Source organism: Nicotiana tomentosiformis, chromosome 5 (assembly GCF_000390325.3).
Source record: "Nicotiana tomentosiformis chromosome 5, ASM39032v3, whole genome shotgun sequence".
In the NCBI taxonomy this organism is placed as follows: Eukaryota; Viridiplantae; Streptophyta; class Magnoliopsida; order Solanales; family Solanaceae; genus Nicotiana; species Nicotiana tomentosiformis.
The window spans coordinates 29625162-29652610 of NC_090816.1; the positions used below are offsets into that span (position 1 = coordinate 29625162).

Below are 27449 nucleotides of genomic sequence, written 5' to 3' on the forward strand. Positions count from 1 at the left end.
TGCCTTTCGACTTTATATAGTAGGGAAGAGTTACTAGTTTAAGAACCACAAACCAACCACCATTCTGCTATAATGAAGCAACAAATAGGAACAAAGTGAAGTCATCACATTAGTGTTAGGGCATTTAACATAAGATAATCTCACATTATGTGCAATGCACCTAGTCACAGTTAACGGTTCTAAAATGACTTCGAGGGTACGAAAGTCATAGGGCATCATCCCAATTTGCTTGTTCTAGCCTCCCTCTTTTCTTTCCTCTTTAACACTCCTTGGGTTGCTCATTTTCTTTCCTCTCATTTTCTTTCTGATTATCACTTTTTTCTTTCCTCTCGTCCCACAATTTCATCTCTTTTTTTCTTTTTCTTTTTTAATTTCAAAAATAATTTGATCGAACCTGATGTAGGTTGCCTACGTATCATGTGGGAACATGAATCAGATCTTGCGTAGTTTGAAAAGATCGGGAATAAAAGAAATAAACTAGCTTTTTTATTATTATTTTGAATTTTCGAAAGAAAGACTTATAAAGAAGAAAGAAAATATTTTTGGATTTTGATTTATTTTTTTTTAAGAATTTTGGAAAAGAAATATTTCTAAAGAAGAAAGAAAATATATACATATTTTTTTAAAATTCAACTACTACTTTTTGGGGGGAATTTCGCAAGAAAAACTTCTAAAGAAGAAAGGAAATATTTTTGGATTTTTGGACTTTTATTTTGAATTTATGAAAGAAATACTTCTAAAGAAAAAAAAAAAAATATTTTTGAATCTTGAATTTTCTTTTCAATTTTCGAAAGAAAAAGTTCTGAAAAGGAATATAAATATTTTTTGGATTTTTTAGAAGAAATTAAAAGAAAATATTTTTGAATTTTATTTTTTTTTTTAAAAAACAAAATTGGGGTCTCAAAGAAAGACTTTTCTAAAGAAGGAAGTAAAGGAAAATATTTTTGGATTTTTAAAAATTATGGTCCGGAACCGATGAGGTTTGCCTACGTATCTCACATCCAGTGAGAATCAGACCCGCGTAGTTCGGTCAGCTTTGACGCAACAGGAAAATGTGACTTTTTAAAAATATTGGCTTATTCCTCACTCTTGTTTTTTTATTGATTTTCTTTCCCTATTCTAGAATCTAGTCAACATGCAAGCCGAAACAAAAAATAATATGCAAGTAGCACGTAAGATGCATTAGGATGGTCTTTTAATTTGGGTACACCTGTCCTAGACGGACCCAACACCTGTATTGAGTCCCCAAATTCAAATGCATGTGATTCAAACAAGCGTACCTACTAGGGATCCGGCATGAGGTTATGTTATTCTAAGTTTAAATCCTGGGTGTATTATTCTAAACCTGACTTACCCGAGCGGATAACTCGAGCCCGGGAGGGGGGAGGAGGAGGGGGCAGCGTACCGGGAATACATAAGCTTCACTGGCTTTGCAACTTGTCCGAACCTTGTTCTAAAATTATGATACAACTCTAACAGAAAAGAAGCCACGTGAAGCGCATGCTTCCCAGAAGATTTAGAAGACTCAGACAGAAGAAGGGTTTCGTAACAGTTTTATATACATTTCAAACAATATCAAAGCGATAAAAAGCGGCATTTAGTACATTAGGCTCAAACACGTAAAAATCAGATAATAAACAAAACCAAGTATCACTATTATCCTAAGCTCGAATTCTGAACCCTGAACCCTAAACCTGAAGTTCTGGGTTCTTTTCCCCAGCAGAGTCGCCAGAGCTGTCACGCCTCTTTTTTCCCGAGGGGAATAGGAAAGTTTTTCCAATTTAAGTGATGCTTTTCGAAATGAGATTATCTATTTATTTCAGAGTCACCACTTGGAATAATTTTATGGTGTCCCAAGTCACCGGTTTATTTTAAATCCCAAATCGAGGAAGTTTGACTCTACTTTTTGGTCCGCGAATACAGAAGACCGGGTAAGAAATTCTGTTAACTCGGGAGAAGAGATTAGGCACTCCCGAATTTCGTGGTTTTAACACGGTCGCTCAACTATTAATAATTAGTTTAATTACCTGATTTAATACATGTTTTAAACCTATTGCATTTCCGCTTTTATACCGCTTTTAATTATTTTAAATAATTATAAAATTTGTTTGAACAAGTCGCGATGTCGCGCACTCACTTATTTTTGTACACATTATGAATCGCGCCACGTGAAACGCACCCGCGATTTACAACATGCTTATTTTATTATTGTTTGAAGTTATGGTCGGATCACATAAAATGCACACCAAAATTGGGATTATGTATCATAACTATGCCACGGGAACTGTACCCATAGTCACGATGATTTATTATTAATCGCGCCTAAAGCAGCTACGTAGGTTTATGAGTATGATTTATTACTTGGCCCAAATCTCAAACTCCAAACTCACTTTACATATGAGCATGGTCCATTTTGCTTAAATAAATTGTTGTCTCCCTCCCTCGTCACTATTTTTAACTTTGACAAGAAGTAATCAACGAAACCTGATTAATAACATCTACTAATTCAACTTAACAAGAAAAATAAATTATAGCGGTAAAGGATCCGCCGAGACAAGATTAACATGATTAGAGTAATTAAAGAAATAATAGAACTTAGCAGGCTTTAGGAAATTGGCCTACCAAATACTAATTCAACATCTCTTAAATTAAACTTAAGGAAAACACAACCGAACAATAGAGAAAATATCATGCCCTCTCACCATAAACTTGTTCAAAAATAACAGTGAAAAAGAATGGACCAAAGCTTTCAGTAACAACAACGAGTTATTACCCAATACATCTTCTTATGAACACAATACTAACGCAAATATTCACAAAAAAATAAAATAAATAGAGAGTTGATAATATATTAAAACATTCTACAAAGTAGAGCAAGAAAGAACTAGTTCGACATTTATCGAAACAGAGTGAAGAAAAATACTAAAAACAGCAATTCAATATCCAAAAGATAAGAAAGAAATTGACCTTTTGTATTTAATAATTTTGCATCGAATGTGATTGCACTTCAAATTCGAACAAAGCATATGATATTACGGACTGGATCTCGACACGATGATCAAACTTCGAACAGAAACGCGAACCGAACCACGAATGACACCTCGAACTCATCAGCTCCAAACAGATCTCACACGACTCAGCCTCAATCGAACTCCATAATTTGAGAACGAAAATTGAAATTGAGAAGAGGAAACAGCAAAATACTTTCGTTTGTAATTTTTTGTTTTGTTTTCTGTAATCTTTCAAAAATCAACAATGGAATGGAGAAACAGAAGTATACATTTCAGTTCTCTCTTGTGTATGGGAGAATATCAGAGGTAAAGGGGGTGGGGCGCTGCTGGTGTGTAGAAGTTTAGGAGATTAAAAGGTAGTGACGGAAAATGGGTTTACTAGAGGAGAGAGGATGGCTTTTATGGCTAAACCTAAGTGAAGAAGGAGGAGCTGCTAAGTTCAGAGAGACGATCGCTGCTGCTTTGCTAGGTCTCCTTTTTGTTTTCCCAGATCTGTTCTCCCCAATTTGCTCTCACTCTTCGTCCCTCCGTTTTTTCGTGTGTGTGTGTGTGTGTGTGTGTATGATGATGTGCGGCTGCTTTCTCAAATCAGAGTGTGAAAGATCTGATGATTCGAAGAGATCTCTTAAGGGGGGATCCGCCAGGGAGAGGATGGAGGGGCTGCTAGTTTTTTTTTTTTTTTTGTTGGTGTAGGAATTTAGGAGATTAAAAGATAGGTTAGAGTTTGGTTATAATTGGGTTTAAATATGGGTGTAAGAATTGACACGGGCCATTAGATTGGAGGGGAATCGATAGCTAAGATCAAATCTTGCATTTAAGTGGAGAGTAGGCTAATGGGTTGGGAAGAATGTGCATTTGTCTTGTTGGGCCACTAAACCCGAAAATGAGCTCCCAATTGGCCCAAATTCAATTTTTTCTCATTGAACAAAAAATAAAAATAAAAATAAAAAAACTACCAAATATACTAATTAATAGGAGAAGAAGTATTATAAAATTATTTTTGTATTTTTAAACTTATATTTTTTTTAAAATTAAAATTAAAAGTTGACTGAAATCCTATTAAAATGAAAATAAGTAAATATTACTTTTAAAAGTTGCGCGAGTCAAAAATTATGTGCTTACACACACCAACGACACTAAAAGAAAGAAATCTCTATTATTTAATTCTATTATTTTATACTTCTTTTAACAAAAAAATTCAACAATCAATTAAAAATAAAAGATTGTGAACAAGTATATAAATGTTATCGTATAAACATGTCTGTATATAAGCTTATTTGTGTTTCAATGTCTTGTCTTTTTAGTTTCAAAAAGCTAAAAAAATTAAGCAATGCAGCTAGCCAGATTTGAACTCTTGCTAGCTTTATGCAAAACCCAACCCCTTGTCATTGTCACCTTGGCCACTTTTAATATTGGGGGTGACAGTATAAATATTTATACGACTTCTTACATATATATATATAAAATTTTGCTGAAGTTGTAGGTCACACCTTCCTTAGTAGATCCGCCCCTGATTATATAAGAGTAAAATATTTGAGCCATTAAAATTCAAACATATTCACATGATGATTATCGTAGAAATATAAATGTTAAGATGAATGTATGACTATACAAGATTGTACGAGATTAAAAATGATCATATTGGGCAGAAGATGCAAGTAGCACGCATTGAGGATATAAATATGAGAAATAATATTTCAAATGGTTTGATCATGTCATGTATCAACTTCCAAAACTATAGATTTGTATGTGTGAAATAATTATAAATGAATATGTTAAGGAGTCGTTTGGTTGGGGAATAAGTTATCCCGAAATTATAATGATAGGATTATAATACGAGAATTAAATAGTGACAGGAGTATTTACTGAATATAGTTTTAGTAGTAGATATTTTGTTCATTTGACTAAAAATGAGATATACGAGATTTGATGCATACTAGATAAGTTGGTATTAAGTTTTTATTTTCAATTTTAACCTTGGATTTATTAAAGGACTTTAAGAAAAGAGCTTTAGAAAATAGCATATTTGTCATTATAGTATTTTATTTCGAAATTAAGTAACCTCGAGATTTAACCAAACGCGGGATAAAATAATTTTGCATCTAATTTCGGGATTATTACCCCTAATCCGGTCAGCCAAACGTTATCTAAAGGAATATATAATAGACCTAAAATCATATTGAATGAAGACTTATAGTCTCTTTGAATATACACAAACCTAAAAATACGACACAATATAAGGGAAAAAAATGTGTAGGTGATAAGAATTATTTAGTTCGTAATTATAAGAAAGTAAAACAAAGAAGATCCGTGAAACTGACCTAGCGAAGAAGTTTATAGTACAAAAAGAAAAAAAGGAGGAATTTAAATTTGTAAACAAAGAAAAATAATTTATGCATGAAACTTGGTTAAAAAATAAAAGAGCAATAGTCATATTTTTTTTCTTTTAATACGTAAGCAATAGATTACCTTGAAAAAAGAATACTTATTATTTCTTATTTAACGTAAAATTAAGCTAGCGTTTGGCCATAGATTCCCAAATTTGTTCTGAAAAATCTGATTTTGGTGAAGTTTGGTTTGAAGATGAAAATGTGTTTGGACATCAATTTTGAAAACATATTTCCCCAAATTTATTTTGAAAAAATATGAAACATGACGTATACCCACAAGTTCTAAAAACTATCACAAATAACCAACAGTACCATTATCAATAACATTCATTATATTATCGCAAATCATAGTCCTGAACATAAATAAATTTGATACAAAATTATCATTTTTATAATGAATTACATGATAACTATCAGGTGACCGAGAAGACAAAGCAACATTATTACAAAATAATAAATGGTAGGCTCTTTTATAAAATACAAAAGTTTGAGACAATTTTTAAAAAATATAATAAGTGATATTTTGGTCCAAAACCAGCGATTGAGCTGGTTTTGGGGTTTGGAATTTTGCCAAAATATAGGCAAAATATATGGCCAAATATGTGTTTGCCAAATGAAATTCAAATTTATTTTAACAAAATTTATGGCCAAACGGGTCCTAAAAAGTCGGAAGATGCTTTGGGAAAATACAAGCAAGAATATAAATGATGAATGTCTAACACCTAATATACTATGATGTTTCCATATTAGTTCGCCATTCATACGCAACCAATGACAAAATAAAATCGAGAATGAATGAATCTAAAAGCAAATATAAAAAATAGTCTGCCCCCAAAAAATGAATGAACAACCAATCATACAAAAAGGAAGATATAAATTACATCACTATACATATAAGTATGAAAAATCATGTGGAAAATAAAGTTAAAGAGATATAAATTAAATCTTGTCAAGCGTTGTTATTATAGATCAAACTAAGTAAATTTGCGCTTGGACAACATTCATATGCAAAGTTAAATGAACTTCTTTATCTTTTTTGTGTATTGCATTAATTAGATTTAACAAATTTTATTTTTTATTTATCGTAAATTTATAATTAATTTGTATCAATAGAAAAAGTCTAAAATAATTATTACAAAAAAATCAAAATAAGAAAGTTAAACGTAATACTTCAAATCACAAGAGAAGCTAGTGCCATGAAAGCAAAGCTGAATGGAGGTGTCTATCCGGAAATAACTTAAATATTTTGTTAGACTCTAAGTACTATAAGGTTCTTAGAGTTCCTCAATGCGAAAAATCATATAATATGACACTTTTTCAATAAAGTCACATAGTAGAAAAATTATAAGACGTTCGCCATACTAATACAAAAGTATATTGTCAACCTTCTAATGCACTAATGATTTTTACTTCACATTTTAACTTATTTTTTATTTTTAATCCAATAAATACCGACCTAATTAAGAAAGAGCTCGACGTTACCCTACCTAAAACTCATTTACATAAATTAAACTCTGATGCTTTTTTATCCTTGTGCGATACTCATATGTTAGTGAGATATGAATGTATGTACCAAGCTACTTTGCCTATTCCTTGTTTTATTGTTGGGTGGAGTATTTAATCACAAAAATTTATACTCTTTCACTGTGATATTTGTTGCACAACTTTATCAGTGGAAGGAGACAACTCAATATATACTCGAGCATGGCCAAAATTTTGTTATGTTTTAAGAAATATTTTCTAAATAAATTTGGTCTCTTTCTAATGAATTTTCATTCATGCTTTTTATTGGAAGAGCTAGGTTCTATTAAAATGTGAAGCAAAAAATTATCAGTCAATTGGAAGGTTTGGTGTTCGCATGTCCGGCTCCGGCTTTGTGACTTTTTGTTAGTATGATGGAAGTCTTGTAATTTTTCTGATATAAAACAAAGTTATGTGACTTTAATAGAAAAAATCATAATAGTATGACCTTTTATGAAATTTATCCTACGATCACTCAAAAAGTTCCTCCTGATGGCGTCTATTCAATTAATGCCGCTAGAAATTAAGCAATTTTATGATACTCACGAAAACTAAATACTTTAATTTATTAACAAAATTATTACCATGTTCTGTGATGAAATAGATAAAAAATAATCATTAAACAAAAGTAAATTGGAGATACAATTCCATATCAAGAACTGAGATGGTAGTTTTTGAAAATCAAGGGATACATATGCATTTCATTACATATTTGTATCAAATCAATAAATATATGTTATATATCTTTATCATAATTTTTTATTATTTAACTATTGTTAATTAAAACTCTTATAATTTTATGTTAATTTATGTGACACGTTTTTCTTTTTTATTATGACTCAAAAGAATATAATTTTTTAATATTTAAAAATAATTCAATTTTAAAATTCTTATTTTACTTAAATGAGATGATTTATAATCATTTACCATACAAATGTTTAAGGTTTACCATAAGTTGATTTCCTTTGAAACTCCTGCCCAATCAAAAGATGCCACATGATTGGGAGAAGTAACTTGTTTTATACTGCAGTATAAACCAAGTGTTATAATATGAATGGGCACAAATGATAAAAACATAGAGAGCGATGCACTTGATTTCCCCCCAAAACCCTTCCAGGGTTTTCCACTGTTTCAAATAAAACAGAGTAAATAACTCAAATCTCGGACAGTGATCACAGTTCAGTGTTACCTCTGAGCTAACCCACCCCCTCTCTCACGAACCTCAGTATCTCCGAAGAGCAAAAATCTTAACTTTTCCACTCTAAAGCACTATTCAATCAACAAAATGCCTGCCCCAGTTCTTGTTCTCCGTAAGTTTTCTTTTTTTCCTGTTTTTTTTTCCTCCCACATTTCCATATATTTTCTGTATATCCATTTCCTTAAAAACTCGTTCTTTTTGTGCAAGATTGATTTTTAGAATGGGTTAAGTAAGATGCCCTTAAAGGGTCTTTGAGGATGTAGTGTTTGCTATGATTTTGAGCTTTTTAGTGCCCGTTTGGTTATGCTTTAAGGAGAACTAGTCTTGGTATAAAAATGAGCATTGCATAAGGAGAATCAATCTATGTATAGCATATTACATTTTTCGGTTACCATTTTACTTTCCTTCTAAAATAATACATAAGTTATGAAAACTCTATATACTATTTTATGTGAGATAGAATGTGGAATAAGAACAGAGGTACTAGTAATACATGGATTAAAACAGACAAAATGACAAAAATACCCTCATCACTTCAAACTTATTATCTTTCGTTTAAAAAAAAAATTATCCAACAAGAAATATTCCTTGCATTGTTAATCCCTACATTTCAATCTCTTCATTACTAATCCTTGCATTACTTGTCTTCGGACCAAATGTACTGTTAATGTTTTAGTTTCTGGGACCCATCTTGGTAGTTGTTATTTTACCATGGTTTATATTGAGCAGAGGATTCTATGAAGCGCGAGCAAGGTGGCAAGGTGCAGCGAGCCAATATCCAAGCGGCAAAGGTGCAGTTATCTGCACATTTTTTTCTATGCTTATTCTTAGAATGAGTAGACACGATTTTGTATAATTTTATTTGTGTGCTGATATACTTGGTTTTCAGTTTCACTAGCCATTGAAATGGTTTTTCTAATGTATACATTTGATGTTTTTCGTGGGACATTTAATTGAAGAAGAAATTGTTGATCCTTTTGAAATTGCACGTGCCGCACTAGTTTGAGTTCTTGTTGTTTCCTATACATTTATGGAAAATTCATGTGTTTATTTATTAGACCATGCTAAATTGGACTTGGACTTGGATGATTACTTGATGATATGCTTTCGGTTCATCTGCAGCTTCACCAGTCAAATTGCATTATGTGATTATCTTGTACAAATCTGCACTCTTTGCATTAGATGCATGTTGACAGGTGATCTTGACAATGGAATTATTGAATTGAATGTTTGTTATATTGGGCCCTTCTTTTTCTCATTATGTTGTCTAAGCAATTCTTGAAATCATTGCAATTGATAGTTCTTGTTGGGCAGTATCAACATTATACATGAATGAATGAGAAATAGTAGAATTCTTAGCCGTATTTTGGGTGTTCTTGAACTTCTATTTGCTAGCTCAAGTGTCTTCAAGGCATTTATTTGATTTGCTGCTCCCAACCTAAAATAACAAACTGCATGAAAAATAAATTAGAAAAGAATACATTGGACAAACAAGGAGACAAAATGTGAACAAGGAATCATTTATCTCAGAATTAAATTGCTTTTCACTGCTCACAGTAGCACGTATGTTAGTTCTTTTATCTTTCCTTTTTCTGCCAGGCTGTTGCTGACATTATCCGCACTACTTTGGGTCCACGATCAATGTTAAAAATGCTCCTCGATGCTAGCGGAGGTAAATTATTTGTAGACATATTGATATGTTTCATGAATCTGTGTCTCTGACTTGGTAACTTTGGCGTGGGGCATGAATGTTATTGAATATTGACAGGAATTGTAGTAACCAATGATGGAAATGCAATTCTCCGTGAGCTAGATCTTGCTCACCCTGCAGCAAAGGTATATGCTCTCTCTCTCTCTCTCTCTCTCTCTCTCTCTCCACCTGATGATCTCTAGAAACTTATGTGGTTTTGTGTGTTCCCTTGTTCAGCTCATGGATTTTTGTTTCGGTTGTCTCAGTATTTGAATACCTGCCATACTCTATTATGAATATTTTTATGGTAACATTGTTGCATGCTCGCTTTCTTGTTTAAAGTGTCACATTGGTTTTATCTTTCTGTTGCTGCAGTCCATGATTGAACTAAGCCGCACTCAAGACGAAGAGGTAGGAGATGGAACAACGTCAGTCATTGTCCTTGGTATGGCTCTATTTAATTTTTTGTCATTTAGGTGGTTGGTTTTATCAGTTAAATTGTTGTCATGCAACTCATTTATGCACCCATCTTAGGTATCTTGTTAATCATTAAAGCTTAATCAATTGGTTCATATTATCTAGCTGTTAGTATTGCCTAAATTCTTTAGAGATAAGCAACCAGATTTAGTGAAATTAATAGCAAACAATTTGCAGAGCTTTTGCTAATCTTATTCTATAAGTATTTGGATCTTAACAGTTTCACGTTATTCAAGTCCTTTCCCAAGTTCAAATTCATTTGAAAAAAAATCCACTTGAATCAATTCTCAAACCAAAGATATGAATTGGAACATCGATGGGATAAATGTACATCAACTTTGCCATCTTGGTGCAAAATTTTGTATGTAAAGGATGCAGATAGGCTGATAGGTTTCCGTAGTTCCTTACATCTGCAGTTAAGGAGCCGAGTTTTGCTTTATGTAACTGCACTCTACACACCTCTATGTACCAGCTTGGCGCTTTTAGTGAAATAAAATTTTACCTTGTTTGATGAAAAAAATTAGAACATCAATTAGCCGTGAAGATTGTTTCATCTGTAGTCAAGCAATATAATTTATCTCTAGCCCGTGTACTTTTTTGGTCAATTTCTAGTGATGTTTGAAACCTACCCAATCTACTAATCTATGTCTAAGGTCACTTTTGAGGCACTAGATTGTGGTGGAGGAATGGTGTTTGAGAGTGATTATGATGTGTCATGTGTGCGTGCGGAAGAGGGAGGGAGGGAGGTGAAATAGGAGATGGGAAGGCGTAGAGGCTGAAATGGACAAGGATTAGGGAAGAGAAGCAAAAAAGAGGAAGTCTGAGCAATGTTGGAGCACAAAAACAAAACCCAAGCCAATTCTAATTTTTGGTATACCTCTTGTATACAGGAGCTTATCATAATTAATAAAATAACATTTACTTGATTAGGAAAAAAAAAACAAAAACAAAAACCAAGCCTATGCTTGATTGGGGTGGATAGAGGAGTAAGAGACGAAGGTTACGGGTGACGAGGGTGAGAAATCTAGCCTCAAGACTTCTTAATTAAAAAAAGGCTGAGTAATAGAGGAAATACAAGAAGATGGGCAGAGACTCTTGTCTTGTTTTGATGTTAAACTGAAAGGGTATGCAATACCTTCACATCTGTTTCAAGTTTCAACGCCTCTAAAGTGAGACAAAGGAGAGGAAGTAAACTTCTTTTGCTTTCTTGTTGGATCTGCCAAACAACCTGATAGGAAATATAAGGAAGTAAAACGATGAAATACATAAATAGCCCCTTTAAGTGTCTATCTGATCGTTGTGGATAACTTAAAGGGGCTATTTATGTATTTCGCCGAAGTCTTCTAAAGCCCTCCCCTGGACCTTAACTAGTGCATGTTCTGTAAAAATCAGATTTGACTGAACTGGAATGGCTGAAGCTGTGATTGCAGTTTCAACTAGATAATAATGACCCTACTTGGAGTGAGAAATAGAAGAACATCTAAGGCAATGGGCAAAAAACATTGGTACATAAAGCACCAACTTCGGTGGATCTTACCCAATTTTTCCAGTTCAAGAAAACTTTGGCACATGATTTTTTTTTTTTTTTTTTTTTTGATTTAGGTTTTCGTGAATTTCTTTTAAGTTAATAAAAGCAGACTTAATTTCTGGCACAGTACCATGCTGAGAAGTTCATAAAAATCAATATTCTCTTTAGATTGCTTAGTCCATCTCATTATTAATTCATCGTTAAAACAATTTGAATATAAGAATTTTTTTCAATAATTCTTATTGCCAATACGGTTAACCAACATGTTAACTAATCGATTATGATAAATTGGATCGAATTTTACTGCTTTTTTTTTTTCCTGCAGTACCTCGACTTATAGGTTTACGACATGTGTAATTAAATTAAATTAAATTAAAGAAGGGCGAAATGATTTCCCTTTCAATTGATTTATTCAACAACTGATCAAAATATTAATAATTAAAATACTATTAACTACTAAATAAATGATAAAATGAATAAAGAAATTATTCATTTTTATTAATAAATCTCTATGGTGGCAGCTTGCTACTTACTCCTTTTACAATACTAATTATTTTATCAATATCTTGTGCAGCTGGTGAGATGCTCCATGTTGCAGAAGCTTTTATTGACAAAAAGTATCATCCTACTGTAATATGTCGAGGTAAGAGATGATCCTCAAGTTTATAAATCCTTCGGCTCAAGTTATCTGAGATTAATACATGTGCTCCTGTGACCAGCTTACACTAAAGCTTTGGAGCATGCTGTTGCCGTGCTTGACAAAATTGCAATGACAGTTGATGCCAACGATCGTAAGCTCCCATTGCTTCCTACATTTCCTTGTAATTTTGCAACTCCATTCTGAGTACTTCAATATTTTAGTAGTTCCATCTAAGTTGCTCGGACACGGGTGCAGATCTAGAGGTCGGATCCTTCAAGATGTAAATTCTAAGATTCGGGGATACGAATCCTAGTACGGATACGGGTGCGGAGATCTGGCTGAAAATAATTCAAAAATATAAAAATATCTAAATTATGAGAAATTTTGTGGAATACTTACGTGTAGCTTATAAAGTGTGGATTTCTTTTTTGTTCTCAAGTTGTAGATAAATAAAGGATTGATATCCTAGGTAAGGTCATGCTATTTTCTTCAAATTTATCCTAGTTTTGGTTATGATTTCGGGAATCAAATTGTATCTCGTCTTAATTTTTTTCGTCCGTCGTGGTCAAAGTACCCAAAATTGTTTGACCAGATCCGGTACGGATCCCATACCCACACCCCATACTAGTGTCGTGTCGACACGGGTGCGGCACCTAAACTGTCGTGTCGGAGCAACTTAGAGTTCCATTCCCTACCTTAAGGGGTTAGATAACTACCAGGCTGCTAGATTTTTTGGATGACTTTCCAAGAACTTTTGGCATTTCTCATTTTTCCTCAAGAAGGAATTCTTTTGAATTACAGGCAAATTTAAGCTAAAACAGGAAAAATATTAGTTGAGCTTGCTTAATTGCTTTTAAATTTTAGTGCCAAAGGAACTGATTTTGTAAGGCTGTTGGAATTGCTAGGTCTAGAAATGGAATCCTAAGTAGAGAAACAACATTCTAAAAAGAAATTCTTGAAATAACTGTTGGTTTACTGACATTAGACTGAGTTTGTGGAACTTATGCATAAAGGAATACTGTAGTGTGATGATAATGTAGGTGGATAAGCTTTACTTTTATGTTGGATGAGTAAATTTTTGGGAACTTACGATCAGATTATGTGCTTTTCATTTAACTTAGTCCTCCTTGTCTTAGATTTTGATTTTCTCATCATTCCCTGCTCTTTTGCAAGTTAAAATTTTTCATGCTGATTTAATACAGGAAGAGAATTTAAAGTCCAGAAATGAATTGGAGCCTGACTTGTCAAAAAAAAAAAGAGAGGAGAAGATTGGAAAAGGAATAGCAGGTTATCACCTTAAGAATCATTAACAATGCTAAAACAGCCAAACAGGACAAGACATGCATATGAAATTTCAAAACTGATGGAAGCCAAGATATTTTTTATTTCAGATGAGAAATCTTTTGAGATCATCGATTCCGACGAGGGGTGGTTTAATATAGCTGAAAGGGGAAGAAGATTTTCGTGTAATATTAACATAAATGAGGAAAGTCTCAGGCGAGTTTGCACAACACTCAGACAAGCAACCAAAAGGGAAGGGAATTACTACAGACATTGGGGGTGGAGTTCACAGTCATACTATTACAGAGCTTTTGTAAATTTCAATAGCTATGGTAGATTCATACGTATTGAATCATGGTTGGGGAGCAGGAAGAGAGCAGTGATTATTCCTGAGGCAGATTATAACTTGGGATGGGAAGATATAGCAAACAAAATTTTACACTTTCTGGGGAAACAAAGTACAAGCAGATCTAGACTTCCTCCTACTCATCAGGCCTATGCAGACACAACAAAAATTTCTCGGTCGCCGGTTACGAAGCTTCCAACCAGGATGGTTAACACTGTAAATACAATTAACCAACGCGCAGAAGACGGGAATCACTATTTTCTCTCAAGGTGCTTAGTCGGCACTTTCAACGATCCCTTCAACTACAGCCCCAACCATGAGGTGATACAAAAATGGTTTCTGAATAGGTGGAAGGTTTTTGAGGGTCTGAAAGTAACTCCAATGCCCCACAATCAATTTCTCTTCGAATTTCCATCAAGAAAAGAAGCAGTGAGAATCCATGCTGGAGATTGGTTCTGGAACGGTCGACGCCTTTCATTGGAGTGGTGGTCGCCGGTGGCGGGCACTAAGTTAGCCTCGCAGAGATCTGGTCAAAAATGGATTAAGGCTTTCGGAATTCCCATTAATGCTTGGAAACTCGAGACATATAGAATCATTGGCGACATGTGTGGTGGCTTCATAGACATTGACGAAGATACGAGGCATCAGAATCACTATCTCTAGGCAAGAATCTGTGTTAACAATGGTAATAATGAATGTCCAGATAAGATAAAGCTCGATGTAGAGTGTTGGAGTTTCGAAATATCAATTCTGAAGGAGGTAGCAGCGTCGCCAAAACCTTTCCGGCCAGCCGATGCAAAAACAGAGGCCAAAACTAAGGCGATGGGTTTAGGGGAACATAAAGGGCTTTCTGTCAGTTCAAAGCATGTGGGGGGACAACTGCACATGGGGGGACAACTGCACGTGGGGGGACAACTGTCAAAGGGTCACTTTAATTCAAACCTTTTGGGCCCTCTTCCATCCTTCTCCATAAACGGGCTAATAATAATAGTATTAGCCAAAGCAGGCCCAATAAAGGGAGCACCTCAGGAGTCATTAAAGAGAAGATGGTGGACCAATCTTTTAATTATTACAAAACCCCAAAAAAGAAGGCCCAACAAATGATGAAGGCAACTAAACCCACTATTAATCAGGTATGGAGTGCTAAAGGGCCTCTACAGGATCTACAGCTTAATCCCAACATTGCTATTCCATCTTCTTCTTCAACCTTCTGTCATCAGACCTAATCCATAGTGCCATTCTCTGAAGCAGTAACACATGCAACCCCTGTAACACACTCAGAAGCTGATGATGAATCGGAAAATGTTCTTTCTAATCTATGTGGTCTACCTCAACAAATGGGCTGGTCTGATGTTCCTTCTACTGCATTAGTGCGCTCAGAAACAGATTCATACACTGAGTCACTTTCTCTACCATGGCACGATGACGAACAACTGGAACTACAGGGATTCCAACCAGGAATTCAACAACCTACAGCAGTAGAAACCTCCAAATGGACCAAATTGGTGTTGGGTAAAGTATGCAAGGCTTTCGGGATCAATGGAGCGGGATTTGAGCACGAAATTTTTGACTTAATCATGAGAATGGACCAGAAAAGACAAGTTCAATTACAACAAAGGGGATCACCCTCTTCAACTAGTAAGAAGGGGAAAGGGAGGAAAAAAGGAAAAACTGAGGTTCAGAACTTAATCTGTGGCATCAACTATGAAAGAAGGAATAAAAAGGAAAGGGGCAGGCAAGGCAAGTCTCTTTCCAGATGAAGGTTAAAATTCTAAGCTGGAATATTAGGGGTCTCAATGACAGGGATAAAAGGAGCACTATCACATCACTAGTTAGAAAGTGGAAAGCTGACATTCTGTGTCTCCAAAAAACCAAAATGGAGAACATCCCAACCAATATGCTTTACCAAATTTGGGGGAATAGGTGGGCTGAATGGGCAGAGGTGAAGGCTAGTGGCACTAGGGGTGGCATTCTTATTCTATGGGATAAGAGATTGTGGAGGTGTATTGACTCTCACCAGGGGTGCTTTACTAATACTTGCTTTCTTGAAAGCCTCCAAGAGGACTTCAGATGGGGGTTTACAGGTGTTTATTGTCCTCACTCCAATGCTGAAAGGGAAGATTTTTGGCAGGAATTGGGATCAGTCAGAGGTATTTGGGAGGAACAATGGGTTGTTGGAGGGGATTTCAATGTATGTATGTATGAATCTGAAAGATTGAACTGTTATAGAAGGACCAAAGCTATGAGATGCTTCTCTGAAGCATTAGAGGACCTGCAACTAATGGATTTGCCATTACATGGAGCCCAATACACCTGGTCGAGAGGGGAGGATATTTTCCAAGCCTCAAGAATTGACAGGTTCTTGGTCTCCACAGAATGGAATGAAAGTTTTAGAGCCATCAAGCAACTAGCACTCCCAAGAGTCATCTCAGATCACAAACCTTTATTGCTAGAAAGTGGAGAATGGGACTCAGCAACATCTTACTTTAAATTTGAAAACATGTGGCTTCAAAAGGAGGGATTCATTGATATGGTGAAAGGGTGGTGGCAAAATTACACAATAAGTGGCAACCCAGACTTTGTTCTAATTCAAAAGTTGAGGAGCTTGAAGAAGGATATCTCCAAATGGAACAAAGAAGTTTACGGCATGTTAGACACTAAGAGAAGCAAGGCTCTTGATGAACTCTTAGCCTTAGAACAAGCAACTGAAAGCAAAGCTCCAACTCAAGTAGAAAAACAAAGTTTTCTGACTCTAAGAATGGAGTTGGAAGAGATTGCTAAAGCTGAAGAAATTTTTTGGAGGCAAAAATCTAGATGCTTATGGTTAAAAGAAGGGGACAGGAACACTAAATACTTTCAGTCTTAGGCCAACTCTTTTAGGAGATGCAACTCGATTGACAAGCTCAAGATAAACAATGAGATTACAGAAGATAAAGAATTGATCAAGGGGGAGATATTAAACTATTACCAAGCTCTTTACACAGAGAAGGAAGGGTGGAGACCATCTTCCAACTTTGAAGATGTTGCCAGAATATCAGAGGAGGAAAGTGAGCTGCTTGAAAAAGGTTTTGAGGAAGATGAAGTTTATGCTATCATTCAATCATGTGCCCCATGCCCCAGATAAAGCCCCAGGTCCAGATGGCTTTACCATGGCCTTCTTTCAGAAGTCATGGGATTTCATCAAACCAGAGATTATGGATGCACTAAATCATTTCCACCAGCACTGTTACATGGAGAGATCATGCAATGCCTCTTTCATTGCCTTGATACCTAAGAAGAAGGGAGCCATTGAGCTTAGGGATTACAGACCAATAAGCCTTATTGGTAGTGTTTATAAGATTGTGGCCAAGGTGTTAGCAGAAAGACTGAAAAAGGTTATTGGGAAGCTGGTCTCTTCTCATAAAAATGGTTTCATTAAACACAGACAGATTACTGATGCAGCTCTCATAGCTAATGAAGTGTTGGATTGGAGGCTTAAAACTGACACACCTGGTGTTATGTGTCAACTGGATATAGAAAAGGCATTTGATCAATTAAACTGGTCTTACTTGCTATCTATTTTGAGGAGAATGGGGTTTGGAGACAAATGGTTAAAGTGGATCAAATACAGTATCTCTACGGTCAAGTACTCAGTCTTAATCAATAGAGGTCCTGTTGGTTTCTTTTCACCACAGAAAGGAATTAGGCAAGGGGATCCTCTTTCCCCCTTCCTATTCATACTAGCCATGGAGGGTTTAAGTAAAATGATGGAAAAAGCAAGACAGATGCAATGGATCCAAGGATTCAGTGTAGGCACAAACATTGGAAACTCAATTACTATCTCCCATTTATTATATGCTGATGACACACTGATCTTCTGTGAGGCAGATAGAGTCCAAATCCTGTACCTAAATCTTACACTCCAGCTATTCGAAGCATTATCTGGACTTCACATCAACAAGCAGAAAAGTATTATATATCCAGTCAATCGGGTGAGCAACATTGAGGAGTTGGCAAGGATCATCAGTTGCAGTATAGGGTCATTGCCTACCACATATTTGGGGCTTCCCCTGGGAGCTAAATTCAAAAGTTGTGATATCTGGAATGGTGTAGTGGAGAATTTTGAGAAAAGACTGGCTTCATGGCAACAACAATACCTCTCTATGGGAGGAAGACTCACTCTCATCTTGATAGTATACCCACTTTTGTCATGTCACTGTTTCCCATCCCTAAAAAGGTTCTTAAAAGGCTGGACAAGTTCAGGAGGGACTTTTTTATGGGAAGGAAACAACAGTTCTCACAAGTATCACTTGATTAAATGGGATAAGGTCTTACAACCTAAATGCAAAGGTGGATTGGGGGTCAGAGATCTAGACAAGCACAATAAAGGTTTGCTAATGAAATGGCTCTGGAGATATTGCACATGTGAACCAAGTCTATGGAAAGAGGTGATCGATGCAAAACATGGGATTAAAGACAATTGGAGCACTAAAACTGTTAGTGCATCCCATGGAGTAGGGCCCTGGAAGCATATTAGTAAACTGGGGAATGTATTTTTTCAGAATATTCATTTCAAACCAGGCAATGGATGTCATATTAAGTTTTGGAAGGATAAATGGCTAAACAACACTGCTCTCATGGAGGACTATCCTAGCTTATTCAACATTGCCTTGGACAAGAATTCTTCTATTGCTCATAACAGAGCAAATGATAATTGGGATGTGCAGCTCAGAAGATCTGTTCAAGACTGGGAGATAGAAGACTTATGGAAATGCTAGCAAAATTAGAGGCCTACAACATTGATGAGAATGTTCCAGACAGCATGAGATGGGGATGTAAAGGTCTTTATACTGTTAAAGATTGCTACAGGCAACTTAACAATCAGAATCAGGTATTGCATTCATGGCCTTGGAAACTGATATGGAGGACAAAATTACCTGTGAAGGTGACATGCTTCAACTGAATTGCCCTTCACGAAGCCTGCTTAACACAAGATAACCTATGCAGAAGGAGATTTCAGCTGGTCAACAGATGTTATCTTTGCAGGAGACACCAGGAAACAATTAATCACCTACTTCTACACTGCCCAGTAGCCACAGACTTATGGAACATGTTCTTTTGTATTTTTGGTCTAAGCTGGGTAATGCCACAGACCCTGAGAGAGGCACATATGAGCTGGAGTCTTTGGGAGGTTGATAAGGTCATCAAGAAGATCTGGCTTATGATCCCTGCAACTATTTTTTGGTGTTTATGGAACGAGAGGAATAGAAGATGCTTTGATGACACCTCAACCCCGAACCATATACTCAAATCTAAATGCCTGTTCAACCTTTTTTGCTGGACAAAGTTGTCCCCCGTAAATAGCACAGGGCTCCTTTGGGACTTTATTAGCTCTCTTGTCCTAGATTGAGACTTTGTTTGGGGGCAAACAATATTCTCCTGTAATCTTTAGTTTATTTAGCTCATGTGCCTCTTGTAACTTTGCATCTTCTTGATGCCTTCTTAATAAAACATATTACTTCATAAAAAAAAAATACAGGAAGAGAATTTATGCATTATTGTAGCTCAGGTGTAAATTTTCTGAATGTGATGTAACATGCACTATTACTCAAAATAATTGCTATTGTGGCAGGAGCAACAATGTTGGGGCTGGTGAAGAGTTGCATTGGAACAAAATTTACTAGTCAATTTGGGGATTTAATTGCAGTAAGTATTAATTTATTTCTAATAACCGCTCTCCATAGGTCATGAAGAAATGAATTGAAAAACCTTCACCTTGAAGTAAATATTTGGACTGAAATGTTCATGTAGACCTGTTTTTTAAAGCAAGGATTATCATTTGAAGAAATTCTCTTCTCCATTGACATGGGGATTTTCTTTCATGAAGTTTATCATTGCAATTGAACAAGAGGAAATATGAGAGTCCTAAAATCAAGAAATCGTTGTTTTCGAGCTCTTAGCTGGTTCTGCACTATTTCATTAACAATAAAACAATGCAATAGTGTGCTTTTGGTTTTCTTCTATCATCTGAACACCGACAAACATCAAACAATAAAATGGTTTAACTTAGTATTGTGTCTTAATTTTGTATAGATTACCTCTTGTTGAAGATATGTACTATAACCTACAAGTGGGAATAACCAAAAGCATCACACATATATTTATGCATAGATATCTTTCTCATGAGTCTATTACCCAACATGAAAAGAAGTCATGGTTTGAACATGAGGAAGACATGGATATATCACTAGTTGACATTAATGTCATAGTTATGTTGAGTTCTTTTACCCGATACAAAAAGAATTAATTGTTTGAGGATCAAGAAGAAAGACATGCATAGAGACTAGCTGACTACTAACGCTTCTTATAGTTCTCTTATAGTTACAACAACAACAACCCCCCGTGTAATCCCACAAGTAGGGTCTGGGGAGGGTAATGAGTACGCAGACCTTACCCCTACCCCGAGGGAGTAGAGAGGCTGTTTCCGAAAGACCCTCGGCTCAAGAAGACGAACAGAGGTAATAAATCAGTACCATCAACAGAAATCACAGAAATAATAACAACATAAGGACAAGAAAATAGATGAAAAGCAATAACAATAACAAGTAAATAAGGCTCGGTACTATGAAAAACGGAAGAATAGTATGAACACAACATTAACCACTAGCAGTCTAAGACACAACCCTATCAAACTAGTCTCACCTGGAATGATGTAGAAAAATGCTCAACTACCTCCTAATGCTCGACCTCCATACCTTCCTATCAAGGGCCATGTCCTCGGAAATCTGAAGTCACGCCATATCCTGCCTAATCACCTCTCTCCAATACTTCTTAGGCCGCCCTCTACCTCTTCTCGTTCTCCTATGCACGTGCCCGAACCATCTAACCTTCGCTTCCCGCATCTTGTCATCCATTGAAGCCACGCCCACCTTCTTCCGACTATATTCATTCCTAATCTTATCCATCCTAATGTGCCCGCACATCTACCTCAACATCCTCATTTCTACTACTTTCAGCTTCTGAATATGTGAGTTCTTAATTGGCCAACACTTTTCCCCATACAACATGGCTGATCTAACCATCGCTCTATAAAACTTACCTTTTAGCATCAATGGCACTTTCTTGTCACATAAGACTCCAAATGCTAACCTTTATTTCATCCACCCCACCCCTATACGGTGTGCAACATCCTCGTCTCCCCATCCCCTGAATAACTGACCCAAGGTACTTGAAACTGCCACTCTTGGGGATGACTTGTGACCCAAGCCTCACGTCTATGCCCGCTTCACTCGCGTCGGCGCTGAACTTGAACTCCAGGTATTCTGTCTTCGTCCTGCTCAACTTGAAACCCTTAGATTCAAGGGTCCGTCTCCAAACCTCCAGTCTCTCGTTAACGCCGCCTCGCGTTTCATCAATCAGAACTATGTTATCAGGGAATAACATACACCATGACACCTCCCCTTGAATATGGTGTGTCACTGCATCCATCACCAAACAAATAAGAGCGGACTGAGTGCAGATCGTTGGTGCAATCCCATAACAACCGGAAAATGCTCAGAATCGTCTCCCACGGTCCTAACCTGAGTCTTAGCTCCATCACACATGTCCTTAATCGCCCCCTGATGTAAGTGACCGACACACTCTTTGCCTTCAGGCATCTCCAAAGGACCTCCCTAAGCACCTTATCATACGTTTTCTCCAGGTCAATAAACACCATGTGAAGATCCTTCTTCCTATCCCTGTACTGTTCCACCAACCTCCTAATAAGGTGGATAGCTTCTGTAGTTGAGCGACCCGGCATGAACCCGAACCGGTTATCGGATATAGACACCGTCCTTCTCACCCTCACTTCAACCACCCTCTCCCAAACTTTCATGGTATGACTTAGTAACTTGATACCCCTATAGTTATTGCAACTCTGGATATCACCTTTATTCTTGTACAATGGTACCACCGTACTCCATCTCCACTCGTCTGACATCCTCTTTGTCCTGAAAAAAATATTAAACAGCCCAATCAACCACTCCAAGCTTGCTCTACCCACACACTTCCAAAATTCTACCGGAATTTCGTCTGACCCGGTTGCTCTGCCCCTACTCATCTTACACATAGCCTCCACGACCTCCTCAACCTTGATGTGTCTACAGTACCCAAAATCTCGCTGACTCTCAGAATGCCCCAATTCACCTAACAGAATATCCCTGTCTCCTTCTTCATTCAGAAGTTTATGGAAGTAAGTCTGCCATCTCCGCTTAATTTGTGCGTCTCCCATCGATACTTTACCGTCCTTGTCTCTGATGCACCTTACTTGGTCCAGATCCCGAGCCTTCCTCTCTCTCGCCTTGGCCAGCCGGAATAACTTCTTATCCCCGCCTTTGTCCCCCAATTCCTCGTACAGACGACCAAACGTGTAGTCTTAGCCTCTGTGATTGCCAACTTCGCCTCCTTCCTAGCTACCTTATACCTCTCTCTGTTCGCTCTCCTCTCCTTCTCGACTGTGCTCCCTACTAACTTCAGGTACGCAGCCTTCTTCGCTTCCACTTTACCTTGGACCACTTCATTCCACCACCAGTCACCTTTGTGCCCGCCGGAGTAACTCCTCGAGACCCCTAATACCTCTCTCGCCACCTCCCTTATACAGTTCGCCGTCGTCGTCCACTTAGCGGTCGCGTCCCCACTAGTCCTCCATGCTCCCATAGCCGATAACCTCCCCTCCAACTCCTGAGCTTTATCCTTTGTCAAGGCTCCCCACCTGATTTTCGGTCATCCTCGAACAGACCTCTTCTTCCTCTTTATCATGATACCAACGTCCATCACCAAGAGCCTATGCTGCGTCGCGAGAATCTCCCCCGGGATAACCTTGTAATTCTTGTACAACCCTCTATCACACCTCCTGAGGAAGAGGTAGTCAATCTGAGTATTCGCCACCGTACTTTGGAACGTAACCAAATGCTCCTCCCTCTTCGGACAGCTAGAGTTCGCAATCACCAGCTCAAATGCTTTAGCGAAATCCAAAAGTGAAGTTCCTCCTCCGTTCCTATCCCCAAAGCCGAAACCGCCATGCACCTCGCCATAGCCACCTACAGTTGACCCAATATGACCATTGAAATCCCCTCCTATAAGTTCACTTATAGTTATATTGCTATATTTGTTCTTCCATTTCTTTCTATATGATGTTATTAATAATATTTTAGAAGTTTCTTTTTGGCAACTAGATTGAGAGATTTTTGGGATTGAAACATAGTTCACACACACACACATGCACATATACATATACACACACACACACACACACACACACATATATATATATATATATATGTGTGTGTGTGTGTGTGTATATGTATATGTGTATATATGTGTATATGTTATGGTAGTGGTGTTGGGGGGGGGGGGGAGGGGGGGCACAATGTCTCTTCTTCCCAGCACCTCTACTTTGGTTTGGTAACCACTAACCACTAGGTCTATTATATAGAAAAGCCATGATGGTCGACCAAGGGTATAGTTGTCATTTAGCTCAATCATAAAAGTGCTTTGTCGAGATCAGTGGCGAAGCTAGAAATGTTTTCAAGGGTATTCAAACTTGAAAGATGTGAAAAAAATACCCGACAAAGGGTGTTCAATATGTGTTATATACCTCTAAAACGTAATATTTTACCTATGTACACAGTGCAATTTTTCGACGAAGGGTGGTCACTTGACCACCCTTGTGACCATGTGGCTTCGCCACTGGACGAGATGACTTTTTTCAACGCTAACACTACACAATTCTAGAAGATATCTCTTTCACCTCCTAATTAGTATACTTTTCTTTCAATTTTTTCCCAAATATTTTTCCCAGTTTGTAAAAAGATTGATTGTTTATTTGTTTTACCTTCTTTTTTTTCGTTATACTTGTTCAAGTTCTCCCCAGACCTCTCAAACAATTCTTTTTCCATTTCTCTCCATTTTCTCAACTGGGTATTGCTACTTTCACGTCTGCTCCTTTTTTAATTTTTTTCCAAATCTTACTGTTTTTATATTTTCCGATCTTATTTGACTTTTGTAGTTAGAGAATTAGGCGTGAGTTTGAAGAGTTTAGGGTAGAACTTGGAGTTCTTTGCCGATAACAATAGTGGTCTTTTTCTATGTATTTGCTGGCAAAGGAAAAAGGTAATTTGCATGAATATAAGATTTCATCTGTGCACATTCAACCGCGTAATTTTATCCCTAAAAATTCTTCTAAAATATAAAATCATTACTGTTTTAACTTTATCGAATTAGTGCACCATGGAAAATATATGATTATATCGAGAAAATTAAAGTAAAACAACCCCAAATATTCCCATAAAGCACTCACAACAAAGAAAATCAGATGCATGTACACTAAAAATTAAGATATAAAATTTCATAACCAATTCTGAATAGAATAGATTACCTTTTAGTTGAAAAGAGTTAAAGTATGATGGGATGACCTGAAATGAATAAAATGAGTAAATTCTTTACTCATAAAAAACAATTAAAATAAATAAATGACAAACGACTTAGATAGACAGAGGGAATGTTGTTTCCAAAATCAAAAACTTTTGATGCTCTGGTCAAATATTAAAGAATAAATCTAGTAGAAGAGCAGTACTTACCACATAGTGATCTTTGCTACTAAAACGCGCGAATACACAGCTATCACAACAGAGAGCGAGTCCTATAAGAAAAATAAAACAAATCAAGAAAAGTGTCAATAATAAGCAACCACAACCAGAAAAAGATAGATAATATTCAAAATTACAAGAGTAAACGACATTATTATATTGTTTATATCTTGAATATCGTCATTGTTTGAATCAGTTCCTATATAATAGATGAAATCTGAATCTGTACGCATAACTTAGGCAGATGAGTATCAATTCGGACAACTTAAAATTCTAGTAGAAGAATCAATAGAAGATTTACAAAGGGGACAAGTTTAACGAAGCCACTTATCAAGACATGGAGAATGAAATCTATGGTAACATTTAGGCATAACTTTAACAATTTCTTGTCTTCATAGGATCCCAAACATATTGAGCATTCACTTTTCATGTAATTCAAGATCTGTTCATGTAATGGTACAAACATTAAATTTACTTAAACTTATTTGCCGCTTTGCTGATTATTGGTCAGAGAAAAGCTTTTGCAAACAAATTTGGCATTTAAAAATTTGAAGGGTCATTTTTTGAAGCCTTATAGTGAGTGTGAGCAAAGGAGATGAAAGTGACTTACAGAAGAGTAAAGGAGATAAAGTGGCTGAGCAAAGGAGATGAAAGCGACGGAAAAGTATAGGGTGTTGGGTTTTGATGGATGCAAGGAAAGGAAAGTAACTTTTCTAGAATAGTGTAGATATGTACTCATTTCTATATTAATAGAAAATAATATTAAAATAATAAAATGAAAGGGTATAATGACAAATATACCCTTGGTCGACCAACTTCTCATTTATATATAATAGAAAAGTCCTTTACTGTAATAGGATTGAAAGGGTCATGTATTACTAAATTAGTGTTTATGGTCTAATATGTATTATCTCAGGATTTAGCTATTAATGCCACAACAATAGTTGGCGTGGAAGTTGGCCAAGGGCTTCGCGAGGTGGACATCAAGAAGTACATCAAGGTTGAGAAGGTTCCGGGTGGGCAGTTGGAAGACTCAGTGGTGCTTAAAGGAGTAATGATAAATAAAGATGTAGTTGCCCCTGGCAAAATGAAGAGAAAGATTGTAAACCCTCGCATTATTCTTCTTGATAGTCCTCTGGAGTACAAGAAAGGCGAGAACCAAACCAATGCAGAGTTGCTTAGAGAGGAAGATTGGACTGTCCTCTTGAAAATGGAAGAAGAATACATTGAGAACATGTGCGCACAGATACTTAAGTTCAAGCCAGACGTGGTTATTACTGAAAAGGGACTGAGCGATCTGGCATGCCATTATCTGAGCAAGGCTGGTGTCACTGCAATCAGAAGGCTAAGGAAGACAGACAATAACAGAATTGCCAAGGCGTGTGGGGCAGTTATTGTTAATAGACCCGATGAGTTGCAGGAATCTGATGTTGGTACTGGTGCTGGTCTGTTTGAGGTGAAAAAAATTGGGGACGAATTCTTTACTTTCATCGTTGATTGCAAGGATCCAAAAGCATGTACTGTACTTTTAAGGGGTGCGAGCAAGGATCTACTGAATGAAGTGGAAAGGAATCTACAGGTATTTTCTCAGTTCCACATATTTAGCAGAGGATCTGTTAAGTACACTGTTTGAGCTGTTTCATATACTTTTGCAGGATGCCATGTCTGTTGCCAGAAACATCATCAAGCACCCTAAACTGGTTCCCGGTGGTGGTGCAACAGAGTTAACTGTATCTGCCATGTTAAAGCAGAAAAGTTCATCCGTTGAAGGCATAGAAAAGGTAAGTTGTTTTGTTCAACTTTTACTACTTTTTGCAGAGAGATATCAAGTCATGAAGTGGAAATTGGAAAAAACAAAGGAAGTCTAAAACTCTCATCCTTCTATTGTCATATATGCAGTGGCCTTATGAAGCTGCTGCAATTGCTTTTGAAGCTATACCACGAACTTTGGCTCAGAACTGTGGTGTTAAAGTGATTCGCACTATGACTGCCCTTCAAGGAAAGGTGAAAATTCTACATGTTTGAGGTTGGATATGCTGCCTTAAGTATATATTTGTGTTCATCATCTAATTCTTTTCACATTCCTATAGCATGCAAATGGCGAGAATGCATGGATAGGCATAGACGGAAACACTGGTGAGATTGCTGACATGAAAGAGCATAAGGTATGATATTAACTTCTTTCTCACCTGTTGTCATCTTTAGTAATTAAATTTAGGAACTTATATTAATTGGAGAAACTTTAAATATCCAGATATGGGATTCCTATGCTGTAAAAGCACAGGCTTTTAAAACTGCTATTGAAGCAGCTTGCCTGCTTCTGAGAATTGATGATATTGTGAGTGGAATAAAGAAGAAGCAAGCCCCTGGAGCTGGGCAAGGTCAATCAAAACCAAAAATCGAGGAAGAAGGCGATGCAGACAACGACCAGCTAATTCCAGAATGAACATAGCACCCATGCTGCACGGGAATGCTTTCAAAATTCAAACTGCAGCTACAAACCATTTAAAGTTTTGTTATCTATATGGGCTTTGGTGGAGGCTAATCCTGGCTGATTGTTCAAAAAATTTGTGCTTGACATGTACCTTTTGCTGTTTTGACTACTGACTTATGGCATTATATAAATTTTTCTTCTATTGAGATTTTTTAGTGAAAAGAAAGTTAATCAAATAGTTCGTTGCTGAGGTTTTTCTTCAGTTGAGGTTCGTTTTGTTAACTTTGTTGTTGCAAGAACGATGATTCTCTTTGGTTGTCATGAAA

At 36.5% G+C, this 27449-nt stretch overlaps 1 protein-coding gene across 1 annotated transcript; it reads left to right on the forward strand.

Moving 5' to 3' along the window:
• Positions 1–7969: 7969 nt before the first annotated feature.
• LOC104085880 (T-complex protein 1 subunit gamma-like) lies at positions 7970–27385 on the forward strand. Its single transcript, XM_009589997.4, has 13 exons — positions 7970–8232; positions 8850–8911; positions 9720–9792; positions 9889–9956; positions 10186–10255; positions 12390–12458; positions 12535–12606; positions 19694–19767; positions 25606–26268; positions 26345–26470; positions 26589–26693; positions 26780–26854; positions 26944–27385. The coding sequence occupies exons 1-13, from the start codon at positions 8208–8210 to the stop codon at positions 27133–27135; spliced, it is 1674 nt and encodes a 557-aa protein (XP_009588292.1). The 5' UTR covers positions 7970–8207; the 3' UTR covers positions 27136–27385.
• Positions 27386–27449: the final 64 nt, after the last annotated feature.